The 16,011-nt window shown below is 35.5% G+C and overlaps 1 protein-coding gene across 2 annotated transcripts in view; it reads left to right on the top strand.

The window, feature by feature from the left end:
- Nucleotides 1-14,443, top strand: part of CDK13 (cyclin dependent kinase 13) — a 125,290-nt gene extending 110,847 nt beyond the window's left edge. Inside the window, exons 12-14 of one of the 2 annotated variants that reach the window (XM_087821078.1) lie at nucleotides 5,615-5,820; nucleotides 11,896-12,171; nucleotides 13,031-14,443. In XM_087821078.1, coding sequence (XP_087677204.1) covers nucleotides 5,615-5,820; nucleotides 11,896-12,171; nucleotides 13,031-13,881 — 1,333 coding nt within the window. In that variant the 3' untranslated portion in view covers nucleotides 13,882-14,443. Of the gene's footprint in view, nucleotides 1-5,614; nucleotides 5,821-11,715; nucleotides 12,172-13,030 lie in introns of both variants that reach the window. The other variant, XM_087821077.1, reaches the window with a different exon arrangement.
- The last annotated feature ends 1,568 nt before the right edge of the window (nucleotides 14,444-16,011 follow it).

Here is a 16,011-nt window from a genome sequence, read left to right as displayed (position 1 = left end):
CGATCAATGACTCTCTCATCATTGATGTTTCTATCTCTCTCTCTCTCCCTCTCCTTTCCTCTCTCTGAAATCAATAAAGATATATTTAAAAAAAAAAAAATTCTCATTTACATTAAAATAGAAAAAATAATACAATGAATTCAACAGTTAGTAAATATTTGGACATATTTGTTTTAGCACTCTGTATAAACTTTTGTCTGAACTGTTTGAATATTACATTGTGGAAGTGACACTTCATTTATAGGAGTTAATTCTGTATAATTACAGTACCATTATAAAGCATAAGAAATTTAACATTGTAGTATCTAATAGTCCATAGTCAAATTTCTCTGCAATAATTTCCTTTATAGCCTTTTTTCCCCCCAGGGTGGAGTCAAAGAGGAACTCATTCAGAGCTTGCATATTTCATTTACTGTCTTGTCTTTTCAGCCTTTAATCACTCTTTGGGGAAGATTTTTATGACATTGACATTTTTGAAGAGTCTAAGCTAGCTGTTTCATAAAACATTCTAAAATCTGGCTTTAATTGCTTTCTCATGATAAGAATTAGAGCAGATATATCTACATATGTATTTTCGCAAGAATACTTACTACCTAGGTAGTAATGTGTGCTTCCTGCTGTATCATATCAAGAGGAATATAATGTCATTTTTCTTCCATTATTGGTAATACTAAGTTGATCTCTTGGTTTAAGTAGTACACATGAAAGAATTCTGGTAAAACTTTTTCGAAGTACCTTTTTAATTGACGTCTAAACTTTTTTTTAAAATATTTTTTTTATTGATTTCAGAGAGAGGAAGGGAAAGGGAGAAAGAGATAGAAACATCAGTGATGAGAGAGAGTCATTGATTGGCTGCCTCCTGCATGCCCCCTGCTAGGGATCGAGCCGGAAACCTAGGCATGAGCCTTGACTGGGAATCGAATCTTGATCTCCTGGATCATAGATTGATGCCAAACTACTGAGCCCTGGAGGGCCGGGTGACACCTAAACTTTTTATTTTTATTTTTATTTTTATTTTTATTTAAATTTTATTTTATTATTATTTTTTTTAAATATATCTTTATTGATTTCAAAGAGAGGAAAGGAGAGGGAGAAAGAGAGATAGAAACCATCAGTGATGAGAGAGTCATTGATTGAGCCCACAACCCGGGCATGTGCCCTGACCGGGAATCAAACCCCAATCGCCTGGATCCCAGGTCGACGCTCAACTGCTGAGCCATGCCCAGCCGGGCAACACCTAAACTTTTTAAATCAAGGGTTTAAATAGTTGCAAAAGATGTAATTTTCAGTGTATCATAAATGTTGACACTTAAATGGGACAGTTATATCACTCTTAAAAATATGTTGAGTGGAACCAAAATATCTTAGCATTTTTATATTCACCAACATTCACTTAGAAAATGTATGAAGAAACTAACAATTTGATATTATTCCTTTTTTTTTTTTTAAGGTATTTTTATTGATTTCAGGGAGAGGGAGAGAGAGATAGAAACATCAGTGATGAGAGAGAGTCATTGATTGCCTGCTTTCTGCAGGCCCCTTGCTAGGGATTGAGCCCACCACCCGGGCATGTGCCCTAACCACCTGACCAGGAATTGAACAGCGATCTCCTGGATCATAGGTTGATGCTCAACTGCTGAGCCATGTGGGTTGGACAACATTGTTCTTTTTTCCTTTTGAACTTATATTGCTTCTGCGGGTTCTTAATGCAATATGTATTTTTGCTCAAAAGTGTTATACTGATTACCTTATTATATATCTTTAAAACAAATATATGTATACGTATAAATGGAAATTTGATTTTTAAAATCTGACTGCAACACTCTTTTTATTCTTGATTAATTTGTCACCGCAAATATTAATAGTACATATTTTAGTTAAGAAAAGAAATAAAAAATATTAAATTTTGTTGGAAATGCAACCTATTGAAATAAATAGGGGTGATTTCCCCCCCCATGTAATTTGCATATCTATAAATTAATAGTACTTATTCTAGAATGTGACAAAGTTCCACATTAATTTTATTTTAATAAATACCCTTGTAAACATGCATTTGAGAATAGGTGGAGTTTTTGTCATAGTTATATCACTGAGTTTTAAACTCTCTCCTCATTATGTCCCCAAAATCACATAGTAGTCTGTCATAAAAAATTATTTTAATGAGCCTGGCTGGCATGGCTCAGTGGTTGAGTGTCAGCCTGTGAACCAGGAGGTCAAGTTCCATTCTCCATCAGGGCACATGCCTGGTTTGAAGGGTTGATCCCCAGTGGGGGAGTGGGGGGCGTGCGGGGGTGGCCGATCAATGACACTCTCTCATCACTGATGTTTCTCTCTATTACTCTCTTTTCATCCCTCTAAAAGCAATAAAAACAGTAAAAAAAAATATTTTAATGTCCTTTCAGATGTAAACTTAAAATTTTTTACCCCTTTAACTTTTTTGACAGTAAAGACTTGGAAACCACTTGACTTGCCAAAGGATATGTTATTCAGTCATTAATCATTGAATTTTTCAAATTTTGGGAAAGCAAACCAAAGAAGCTTTATGAATACTTATTAAATGACTTCTTATATGTGTTACTTTTTCTTTTCTTAGTATTTGTTCAATCCAGTATGCTTAGAAAAGATTAGGAAGTCAGCATGTCATTTCAGTGCTACTTTGTCAATCAGTTTCTTAAATTGTGTTTATTGCATTTTTAAAATATATGTTTTTGTCAAAATCTTGGAACTGTAGATGTATCCCATTCAATTTATGAAAACTGACTGCACTGTTCATATTGTCAGCTATAACACCTAAATTCAGTTTTCATCAGAACATACCTCACTGCATTTTTTTTCATTAAAAATAAACATTAATACACATTTTGGTGAAAATTCTGTAAACCAGTAATAAATTATGGGATACATCAAATTTTGTTAGAGAAATCACTAAAGCAGTCAGGGTCAAAATCATAATGATGTCAATTTAATATTTAAATAAATTTATATAAACAATATTACCTCTCATTTTGTAATATATAATAAAGTTATAAATTGTCTATGAGCTAAGGACTATGAAGAAGGCATGGTATTCCTTTAGGAAATATGTTTATGTACTAAACTCTTCTGATTAATTTTTTAGGAATAATCAAATGAGAGTGGCATAAAACAAACAAAACACAAAATAACTATATTAATTGTTTTAGAAGTCCAGTCAAACTTTTCTGAGGTATTTATTGAAAAGAGAAAAAGTATATATTGCTTAAAAATGAATTAGAATGGCAGCTAGCCTATAACTTTTTTTCTTAATAGCAAGTATAAAGCATTAAACAATTCATAAGGTAAAACATCCAACTGTATTAGAATAAGTATTTGATAAAAATAACTTTAAGCTACCTTATTGAATGATGATAAATGGAACAAACATGAATATAGTGCCTAACCATGTCTGAGCACTTACATATATTAACATGTATTACCTCTACCCCATAATGTATTCTCTCATCTTTAAAGACAGGGAAACTGAGCTACAGTGGTTATTATTTGCATAATGAGACAGTAAATAAGTGGCTGAGCCAGTATTTGAACCTTCAGAAAAGTACATAAAAATGTGTTTATCCTAGGAAACATTCCTAGTACATCTGTATAAGTTAGCATCACTAACATACTCTGTTACCTATTTGTTGAGTGATGTTTATCTTTTCCTAGAGATGAGTGTTGAATCATCCATAAAGAATCTCTTACCTTTAAATTATGGGAGGGAACAATGCCCTTTTTAGTATATTTCTTTGCTTTACTCTCATGGGACTCTTGTAAGAGTTGTGTGTTCCCTGAACATTTTGGGTGGTGGAAGTAAAATCACTGCCGTTACTGCAGTACTGCAGTAATCTGAATTCAGAATACCTCGACAGTGACTAAGGCTACACATCTTATAATACGCACGCACGCACACGCTCATAGAGAGAGAAGCGGTGGTGGGGAGAAAAAAGAGAGGAAAGGCTTTGGAGGGATTATGATGCCTATAGCTTCCCAATATCAATATTTCAAATTGTCCCTTTGTTTGTTACTCCAGGAGGTTTTTACACGCTGAGGCAATGCACCATAGTAAGATGGCTGAGAGGTATGCCTTTGTTTTGTTTTTGGACCTCAGGTGCATAGACTTGGTTTAATCATATCCTTATATCACTCATCATTGGTCCATGCATGGCTCTCTTTTTTTTCCTTTAGTTACTTAATCTAATTAGTTATTTTAAATGATGTCGATAAGCAGCTATGAGCCTATGAAATGAAAGCTAGAATCTTCAAAATAATCTATTTTAATCATCTCATACCCTTCCCCCCCACACACCTTACCGCACAACCTATATCCCCTTGCCTTCCTCTACCTGAGGTACCCATCATCCCTGTTTTCCTTTGTATATACTTTTGTTGCCATCTGTATGTACTCATAACAGTTTATATTTTTAAATTTTAGTTGTTTTGAATTTTATAAAAGGATGTCATGCTTGTTTGTAATCTTTTGGGAATGACCTTTTTTTACTTAATATTATATTACATTACTAAGATTCAACCATATTGTTGCATATGCCTTTCTTTTATAACATGAGATAAGGGTAATTGTAAAAGAGGAGGTATGAAAGAATTTGCTGAATGTGCAGGCCTTTCTCAAAGATGGGTTTTAGAAAAAGAACATGTGGATAGAGAAATTCTTTTAAAACAATTCCAGGTGTTCCCCTTTAAAAAGTCTTATATCCTTAGAGGAAACCATATACAGGGTCAAGACTGCAGACATATATCATCAGGTCTGGGCTTCTTAAGGAAATTTGTAGTTATTCTGGGCAAGTTTATTAACCTTTCCAAGCCTTAATTTTCTCATCTTTAGATAGATACAATAATAACTTCCCATTGGATTATTAGGGTAAAAAGAAAACATTTATAAATCAAATATTTATGTTTTTTTCTTTAAGCAAAAGTTATTCTGCACTGTTCTCAGGTTTATGAAATTACATTTAGGTAGAGTTGTTTCATAATTGAGAGTAATTTTGATGATAGTTGCTAGTTATTCAGAACTTGTTGATAAGTAATGAGCCTATTTTTGAAATGTCTCTACATCAGTTTAATTCTAGAGCATTTGTTTACAGAAGCAAATATGAGGGTATTAAAAAATTAAAAGTTTTTACTAGAAAATTTTCACAAGTATTATATCCTAGCTTTAGTACTTTTTAATCATCTCTCTATAGTCTAGTTTCTGCAAATGGCATATTTTTTGCTGTTTTGTTTTTTTTTCATATCTTATTCAGTGTATAATGTACTGTGATAAGAACTGGCTTTTAAAAGATTGCACCAAGGATAATTGTAACCTACTTTTATGACCATACATTGTTCATTATAGTTTTAATAAATGATTATTTATTGATTATTCAGAAGCTACAGAACAGTTGTCTATTTGTAAAGGTGAAGTCCTAAAGGAAGTGGGACATCAAGGCAGATTTTTATTGGAACAATTTATAAATCCTATGTGTGAATTTTTCAAGAACGACTTGTAGGGGAGAGGGAGAGGCAGCTTTGATGTTAAGAAATATTAGTATTTTTTTGTTAAGAAATGCCATTGATGAACAACTTTATTCTTTTTTTCCAGCCTTCCTTTATGGCAAGACTGTCATGAGTTATGGAGTAAAAAACGAAGAAGGCAGAAGCAGATGGGCATGACTGATGATGTTTCCACAATTAAAGCTCCCAGAAAGGACTTGTCCCTGGGCCTAGATGACAGCAGAACGAACACACCCCAGGGTGTGCTGCCAACTTCACAGCTGAAATCTCAGGGCAACTCAAATGTAGCACCTGGTCAGTAATGCTTCCAGTTGTTTTATGGCTACTGTTGATTATATTGTTCCAGTGCTAAAGCATTTGAGGTTAAAAGTTGAACATTAAGGCTTAATCACCGAACTTGACATTTCCTGTTATTTGCTTGTGCCAGTACAGATGTATTGCTGGTACTGGCGCCACAATATTAAGTAATCTCAAGGTAAGATTAACTTATGAAGAAGGCCTCAAATTACATATGACTAGCCATTAGTCAGTTTTCTCTACTTCCCTTTTCCTCCTAGTGCAGGAATCAGTAGGTCTTCTACTAACACTGTTGTCACTGAGGCTCAGCATTTAATGTCTGTGAATACTTAAAGAAGACGAAAGATATAAGAAAACAGCTAAAAATTATAATAGTAGCTCTTTTGTCTCTTTTGTACTGTTTATAATATCCCCAGCAGTTACTCTTAATATATTTCCCATCATATTATAGAATCTCAAAGATTAGAATCTGATTTTGTGCCAAAAATGACTTGAAGGCTGACAAAGAAGGATATTTTGGGAAAACTTAAATTTCTTCCTCTGACTCAATCTGTTTGTAAGAGTAAGCTTCTTCATGAGAAATCCATCTCTTCAGTGTAAACTTTTTAAAAAATGGAATCCATTCCCTCATTTGGCCACAAGAAACCAGAAAGCATTAAGATTTGGGGGGGGGGGGGGGAGGGGGTGTGTGTGTGTGTGTGTGTGTAGACAGAGACTGATGTGAAATGGAATCCATTCCCTCATTTGGCCACAAGAAACCAGAAAGCATTAAGATTTAGGGGGGGGGGGGGGAGGGTGTGTGTGTGTGTGTGTGTGTGTGTGTGTGTGTGTGTGTGTGAGAGAGAAGACAGAGACTGATGTGAAATAAATACAGGCATACTTTGTTTTATTGTGCTACACTTTATTGCACTTCATAGATATTGCAGTTTTCACAAATTGAAAGTTTATGGTAACCCTGCATTGAGCAAGTGTATTGGTACCAGTTTTCCAACAGCATTTACTCACTAGTCACATTTTGGTAATTCTCACAGTATTTCAAACTTTTTAATTATTATATTTATTATGGTGATCAGTGATCTTTAAAAAAAAAAAAAAAGATATATTTTCTTGATTTTAGAGGGAGAGGAAGAGCGAGAGAGAGGGAAAAATCCATGTGACAGAGGAACATTGATTGGTTGCTTCCTGTATGCACCCCAACCGGGGTCAAATAGCAACTCTGGTATGTGCCCTGACCAGGAATTGGTGACCTTTCGGTGCATGAGGCAATGCTTAACCAACTGAGCCACACCAGCCAGGGTGGTGATCAGTGATCTTTGATGTTACTATCATAATTGTTTTGGGGCACCACAACAGTGCCCATATAAGACAGCGTACTTAATTGATAAATGTTGCATGTGTTACAAATGCTCCATTGACCGTTTGACCACATCTCCCTCTCTCCTTGGGCCTCCCTATTGCCTGAGATACAACAATAAATTGAAATTAGGCCAATCAGTAACCTCATAAGGGCCTATAATTGTTCAAGTAAAAGGAAGAATCACCCATCTCATTTTAAAACAAAAGCTAGAAATGATTAAGTTTAGTAAGGAAGGCACGTTGAAAGTGGTAATAACTGAAAGCTAGGCCTCTTGGCCAGCTTAGTCAAGTTGTGAATGCAAAGGAAAAGTTCTTCAAGGAAATTAAAAGTACTATCTAGTAAACACACGAATGATAAGAAAGCAAAACAACCTAATTCAAAGCAAAGCCCTAACTCTCCTCAATTCTGTGATGGCTGAGAGAAGTAAGGAAATTGCAGAAGAAATATTTGGAGCTAGCAGAGATTGCTTCATGAGGTTTAAGGAAAGACGCTGTCTTCATAACATAAAAGTGCAAGGCGAAGCAGCAAGTACCGATGTAGAAGCTGCAGCAAGTTATCCAGAAGATCTAGCTAAGAAACAACAGATTTTCAATATAAATGAAACAGCCTTATATTGAAAGAAGATGCCATCTAAGACTTTGATAGCTAGACAGGAGACATCAAGGCCTGGCTTCAGAGGACAGGCTAACTCTTGTTAAGGGCTAATGCAAGTTGACTTGTAAGTTGAAGCCAATGCTCATTTACCATTCTGAAAATCCTACTGTCCTTAAGAATTATGCTAAATCTGTTATGCCTATGCTTTATAAATGGGACAACAAAACGAATCACTGGATATTGTAAGCCTACTGTTGAGACCTAATGCTCAGCAAAAAAACATTCATTTCAGAATATTACTGCTTAATGACAATGCACATGGTCACCCAAGATCTCTGATGGAGATGTACAAGGAGATTAATGTTGTTTTCATTCCCGTTAACACAACATCCATTCTACAGCTTATGGATCAAGGAATAATTTCACCTTTAAAGTCTTACTATTTAAGAAATACATTTTGTAATAGTATAGCTGCCATAGATAGTGATTCCTCTGATGGATTTGGGCAAAATAAATTGAAAACCTTCTGGAAAAGATTCACCATTCTGTATACCATTAAGAACATTCATGATTGCATGGGAAGATTTCTAAATATCAATATTAACAGGCGTTTGGAAGAAGATGATTCCAAATCCAGTGGATTATTATGAGGGTCAAGACTTCAGAGGAGGAAGTAAGATGCGGTGGAAAAAAAGCAAGAGAACTAGAAGCAGAAGTGGAACCTGAAGATGTTACTGAATTGCTGCAATCTCATGATAAAACTTAATGAGAATTGTTTCTTATGGTAGAGGAAAGTAGTTTCTTGAGGTAGGATCTACTCCTGGTGAAGATGCTATGATGATTGCTGAAATGATAAAGGATTCAGAATATTACATAAACTTAGATGATAAAACAACTTCAGGATTTGAGAGGTTTGACTACAATTTTGAAAGAAGTTTTGCTGTGGTAAAGTGCTATCAAGTAGCGTTGCATGCTACAGAGAAACTCAAAGGAAGAGTCAGTTGATGCAGCAAACTTCACTGTTTTATTTTAAGAAATTGCCACCGCCACCCCAGCCTTCAGCAGCCACTACACATGGTCAGTCAGCAGCCATCAACATTGAGGCAAGGCCCTCCACCAGCAAAAAGGTCACTGGCTTTTATTATCAATACAGTATTTTTTACTAAAGTATGTCTATTACATTTTTAAACATAATGCTATTGCATACTTAATAGGCTACAGTGTAGTGTAAGCATAACTGGGAAACCAAAAAATTTGTGTTGACTTGCTTTATTGCAATATTTGCTTTATTTGTGTGGAGCCAAACCCACAGTATTTCCAAGGTATGCCTGTATATGTGTGTATGTGTGTAGAGGTGGTAGTTTATTAAACATGAAAAAGCAGCCTAGTATGTATTAAGAGATGAGTAAATATTGGTTGATGAGTTAATTGATGATCGCAGATCTGTGAATCAAATTGAGCTTTGGGTGGTGAATGTAAATATAGACTAGATTAGATGAGAAAGCTTGAGGAAGATTATCATTTATGCTTCCCCATATAATCTGCAAGCTCATACTTGATCTTGGTCAAACTACATTAAAGTGTTGATACATATTACTTTAAAAACCAGCAGCAGTTGTTATTTGTTGTAGAGAAGTGTTCTTCAGAATTTCTTGAAAAAGTGAATTCCCCTTATATATGAAAATATTTGATATACATAGCTTTGGAAAACACATCTGTTGTACACACTATGAAGACTATCTGCGTCAAGTTCAATATTTCTTTTCATGTTAAAAATGTGTAAAATATGGAGAAAGGCAAAAGAGAAATAATAGGAAGTTCTCTTAATTTGTATTTAAGTTAGATGTTTTATTTAAAAATATACATATTTTTAATATGTTTTTATTGATTTCGGAGAGAGGAAGGGAGAGGAAGGGAGAGGGACAGAGAGAGAAAACATCAATGGTGAGCGAGTCATTGATCAGCTACCCCCTGCACACCCCTTACTGGGGATGGAGCCAGCAACCTGGGCATGTTCCCGGACCAGGAATTGTACGGCAATCTCCTGGATCATAGGTTGATGTTCAACCACTGAGCCATGTCAGCTGGGTAAAGTTACATGTTTTATATATCATCTGCTACTGAAACAGGATCTGAGATATCAGTAATAAGAAATTTGGATGGTGGTCAATTGTCCCAGGTTAAAGTTATCATATTCCTTAACAAGACTATCAGGTCTTTATTTCTACGCCTATTCATGGAACTGTACTTACTCTACTTTCAAACCTAGTGGGATAGAGGTTAGTTATTTCACTCTATTTTAGCTGGTGAAAAATGAATTGCCCTTTCTCGGCTCATTTTCTTGTTTCTTATCTACATAATTAGCAGCCCTATTAATGGTGGAGAGTTTTATTTTTTGTTTTCCTTTTTTTAAAACTATTAAGTGAGAATTCTGTCTTTTTGAAATAGGAATGTATCCTCTGCTTAATTTTCTTCATTAATCAGTGTCTTGAAATAAGGAAATGCCACATCTGAAGAGGAGACACCATAGTTAAAAGAGTACTTCTCTGAGCTCACACAGGGACTGCCTCTGTTAGAGAAATGAAAGGGGAAAATGAGGAGAAACTCGCGCTTGGGGTGTAGTAATCAACTTTTGTTCTTTATTAGTGCTGCAGGTCATAAGAATAACTTGGAAAAGTTTGATTTGAATTAATCTAAAAATGATATTAAATAATAAAAAGTATCTCAAAATCTATAAAGGGAGACTATAAAAAGACAGCATTAATCATCAGTTTTCATCTTTCCGAGTTTTTCTTCTATTATTTGGTTATGGAAATTACTTATCTGTAATATCACTTAACGTATGTTGCATTATATGCCCTTGAGCTGTGTTGTTATATAGGGGGGGGCAAAAGTAGGTTTACAGTTGTGAGTATGCAATATCGTTTATAATTGTATTATTTATTTATTATTGAATTATTTATTATTATTAACCTACTTTTGCCCACCCCTGTACATGATTCAGTTTAGCTTGCACAAAAACCTGTATAAACCATCACAAGTCTAAACTGAAAATTGGAAAAAGACAAACAACTGAATCTGTTTTGCTGGTGATGAGTTAATATCTTTACCCAAAATGACTTAAAATTAAAAAAAGTAACTTGAATAAAGTACACATTATGAAAGAGTCTACCACATCCTAGTTTGAAATAGCTACAGATATAAGATGGAAGGAGACTTAACTTGGGATGATTACAGATGAAATATTGTAGAATTGTATACCTGAAACCTATGTAATCAATGTCACCCCAATAAATTCAATTAAGAAAATAAAATATAAACTTAAAAAAATATATAAGGTTAGGTTAGGTTCTTAGATAATAAGCATTATTTCAGATAAGCAATACAATTAGTTAAGAGTAAAGATTCTGGAATCAGAATACTGGGTTCAAATCTCAACTCTGCCATTTACAGAATTTATGACCTTAGACAAGTAAGTCTCTCTCGATGTCAGTTTCTTCTTCATTAAAAAAATGGGGCTAATAATATGGGGCTAATAATAATATGTCTTATATTATGAGTAATAAAGGATATAAAATGCTTAGAAAGTACCTGACACTGTATCATCAGCATCATCCAGTTCCCATTCACAGGTGACATTTCCTGGTTATATTTATAGTATGAGGTTCTAGTGGTAGTCTTGATTTTACTTTTGAGGTATTTACCCCTAAAGATAATTTATTCAAAATGGACCACAGTTTGTTCCCTTTTTTTGGTTTTAATTTATATGCAGTTACATCTTAAATGCACATGAAATTAAATTAGACTGAGATTCCCTTTTTGTAGTGTTTCTTAAGCACTGTCCTACAAATGGACATTTTCATATGGTCATACAGAACCATTTTGTGGGTGGGGCAGCTGTGAATTATGGCAATTCTAATTAATGCAAATTTTGTCTTTAGTAAAAACAGGCCCTGGACAGCAGTTAAACCACAGTGAATTGGCCATTCTGCTAAACCTACTACAATCTAAAACAAGTGTTAATATGGCTGATTTTGTCCAAGTGTTGAACATTAAGGTAAACTCTGAGACTCAACAGCAGCTAAATAAAATAAACCTTCCTACTGGAATTTTGGCAACAGGTGAAAAACAGACAGATCCATCAACACCACAGCAGGAGTCTTCAAAACCATTGGGAGGAATTCAGCCTTCTTCTCAGAGCGTCCAGCCTAAAGTGGAGACTGATGCTGCCCAGGCGGCTGTGCAGAGTGCATTTGCAGTTCTGTTGACTCAGTTAATAAAGGCTCAGCAGTCAAAGCAGAAAGATGTACTACTAGAAGAAAGGGAAAATGGATCAGGACATGAAGCAGCATCGTTACAACTCAGGCCACCTCCAGAACCTGGCACTCCAGTATCGGGTGAGTTTGCAGATAATAGACCACTAATGTGGCTGTGTTCACACTGTTTTCTTGCTGTTGATGGTTATCTCTAATGTGTATTGTTTAGTGGCATTGCTAGGAGATGTCTGAAAATTCTCAAGTCTTGTTAGTTTTTTAGTCTGTTTACTTCTAGAAATTCATTCTTTTTTTAATCCTTACCTGAGGATATTTTTCCCATTGCTTTTCAGAGAGAGAGGGAAGGGAAGAGAGAGAAACATCGATGTGAGAGAGACACATCGATTTGTTGCCTCCCGCACGCACCCTGACTGGGGCCAGGGATTGAGCCTGCAGCTGAGGTGTATATCCTTGGCCAGAATCAAACTGGGGGACCCTTCAGCCTGCAGGCTGATGCTCTAACCACTTAGCCAAACTGGCTAGTGCTAGAAACTGATTCTTTAGCAAGTTATCCATGTGTGATATAACTTAACCTATCCCAGATGTCATAGATTCTTCTCATGTAAACCTGTGGTTAAGAAATAATCTTTTACTCCAACTACAACAGGGTGATTGACCAAGGCAGAAACTTTGCATATACAATAGCTTTTGTTCTTCAAGCAATAAACAGGTATATATGTGATACCTTTGAAAAGTCAAATATAATACAATTTTTTGGTCACCATAGACTTAAATGGTAGTTGGCAAAGTTAGGACTTAAATACCTTTTCCTTTTTCTTTAATTTTTCTTTTTTTATTTTCTCTTTTGGAGAGGGGGCTTAGGGGGCAGGCAGAGATGGAACTTCTAATGCTCTTTAGGACCATCCATAGGAAACATTAACTATTTTGAACATTTACTTTATCCACAGTAAATTTTGACTCTTTTTTACTTTTTTTCACTTAGAGCAAAATGACCTCATCCAGCACCAAGACATGAGGATATTAGAGCTCACACCAGAACCAGACCGGCCTCGTATTCTGCCTCCTGATCAACGACCTCCTGAACCACCTGAACCACCACCAGTCACTGAAGAAGATCTGGATTATCGGACAGAAAACCAGCATGTACCCACCACTAGTTCTTCGTTAACTGACCCTCATGCTGGAGTGAAAGCAGCCCTGTTACAGCTGCTTGCTCAGCATCAGCCCCAGGATGATCCCAAAAGAGAAGGTGGTATTGATTACCAGGCAGGTGACACTTATGTACCCACTTCAGACTACAAGGACAATTTTGGATCCTCTTCTTTCTCTTCTGCTCCTTATGTTAGTAATGATGGTCTAGGAGGTAGCTCTGCTCTACCATTGGAACGACGTAGCTTCATTGGAAACTCAGATATTCAGTCTTTGGAGAACTACAGTACTACTTCATCTCATTCTGGTGGTCCACCTCAGCCTTCTGCCTTTTCTGAGTCATTTCCTGGTTCAGTGGCTGGATATGGAGACATTTACCTCAATACTGGTCCCATGTTGTTTAGTGGAGACAAAGACCATAGATTTGAATATAGCCATGGCCCCATTGCAGTCCTGGCGAACAGCAGTGACCCTTCCACAGGGCCAGAGAGTACTCATCCTTTGCCAGCAAAGATGCACAACTATAACTATGGTGGTACCTTACAGGAAAACCCAGGCGGCCCCAGCCTCATGCATGGACAGACCTGGACTTCTCCTGCCCAAGGACCTGGATATTCACAAGGATACAGGGGACACATTAGCACATCAGCTGGCAGAGGTCGAGGCAGAGGGCTACCATACTGAGTATCAGTTTTTCCTCAGGCACATCATTTTTATCTGGAAAGACTTTTCTAGCTGCAATTTAAGGCAGCAATCCAAGAGACTTGAATAATATTAATTCAACAACAGCTTTATTTTTATGTGGAAAGGGTCTTGCATACGATAGTTTAAAAAGACCAAAAAACAAAACAAAACCTTTGCTTAAATTCATGCTGTTCTAAAAACTAGATCTATTGATTGTACATCTTCACAAGTTAACAGTTTTATTTTGTATTCTCGCAGTTTTAAGTGGATGCTAATATTAGGGACATAAAAGTCCTTTATGACCCTCTTGCAGATCTGAACTATGCACATTTGTGCTTTTTTTTTGTAAGTTTGGACCAACTTTTATGTAACAAACAACGAACCCCTCCCTTCTCCAGTTTTACAACAATCAGAAAGGGCACTGATTTATTTGGTATTTTTTCTTTTTACAAAGCTACCTTTAGTCAAAGGTCACTGTCAGTCTTTGCACCTGCTTTCAGTGTTATTGTGAAAGGTGTACTTTGTGCTCATTTCAGAAAATAAAACACAACCTTTCTCTTGATGCAACAGTTTTATAAAAAAAAAATGGTCAATGTTATTTTTGTTTTATTCTGCAGATTATCATAACCTAGCAAAATGCATTCAAATGAAATAGTGGGTTTTATATGAAAAATATGGGTGGGGTGGGGAGGGGAGGGTAAGTAAGTGCCTTAACAGGTAAGCTTAAGGTCTGAAAAAGTAGTTAACCTTTACACCCATTTGTCTTCTAAAGGGAATCAATACATTGTATTGAAGAGGAAGGGTGCCCTTGAGTGTTTAGGGTCTGCCTTTTCAGTTCCTGTTAGATCCATTCTCTGCCTATCACACTTTCTCCTTTTCTGCCTGTCTTTGGGCTGTTACCTTCCACTACCACCTTCTCTTGAAAAGGGAGTGAGAGTAAAGAAAGGGAATAGAACTGCAATCTGTACTTATGAGATAAGGTCTAAAGAGTTTGTCTTTTTAATGGTTGAAAGTAATAGCTTAATGAGAATTTCAGAGCACGTTTTCTTTCAGGCTGCCATGTTGTTCCCGTTTCCTTTTGCCGTGGAGGACAGTAGCATAAACACAAGGCATAATAACATAATTTGCATAATTCTATTAATGTTCATGGGGGGAAGGGTAGCAAACACCATATTTTAAGTTGCACAATTGCCATTTTAAGAAAAGATTAACCCTGTTAACTTGTTAACTAGAAACATTTCCTAGATTGAATTTATTGCAGCAAAGAAAAAGAGAGAAAAACCTCTTACCTTCTCCTCTCACCTTCTTTGAGGTTTATTAGGACTTTTGCCAGACTTAGAGCAACTTGAGTTCATTTCAACATTTTTTTTTAATTAAAAGCAACAAAGAATGATAGACAAATTCTTATTTAAACTGTGATGTGTCAAATCTAACTTTTTGTGCGCACACACACACAGATAATTATAATAATTTTAGAAAGGAACCAAAGGTGAATAACCAGTGTTTCCATATCACTAAATGGGAAAACAGACTCTGGAAATGAGAGTTGTGTCAATTAATTAGTTTGTTTTAACTGTTCTCTCCTGGTAACTGATTTTTTTTATTGGAATCTTAAATTGGAACAACTGTTACAAAATGGAAATTGCTCCAGTTCTAAAGTCAGTCTTTTAACCCTGTGCCCTCTATCTGACTTGTGAACATTCATTTAAAATAGTATATGGGAAGCATTGTAGCTTGGTGAGAGTAAGAATATTTTAAAGTGGATAATTTACCATTTTACTGCTATAAAATGATGTCAGTTGACCATTTTCTGTTGAGGAGAAATGAAAAGAATATTTTGCTTTTATTTGGATATTAAATACTAACAACTTGTAATGAAACTACATTGCTGGAAGTGAAGAAATATTTTGAAATTTTGCAAAATAGCTACAGTATTGAAGTATCTGAAAACTTAATATGGTGAGTCTTAGAGCATTAGACTTTCCTATAAGTGACAGTATCTAAGTTATTCTTAATAGTCACACCTGTTAATTCTGCTGACCATAGTAGCTAACGTAAAATTAAAGATATTTATGTGACATGAATAGCCTGTGTTTTAAAAATTAAATATTTTATATACAATTGAACTGT

The sequence above is a fragment of the Miniopterus natalensis genome, chromosome 10 (genome assembly GCF_054644295.1).
Source record: "Miniopterus natalensis isolate mMinNat1 chromosome 10, mMinNat1.hap1, whole genome shotgun sequence".
Classification (NCBI taxonomy): Eukaryota; Metazoa; Chordata; class Mammalia; order Chiroptera; family Miniopteridae; genus Miniopterus; species Miniopterus natalensis.
Note: the sequence above shows the minus strand (reverse complement) of the source record. Positions and strands in the feature narration are given on the sequence as shown.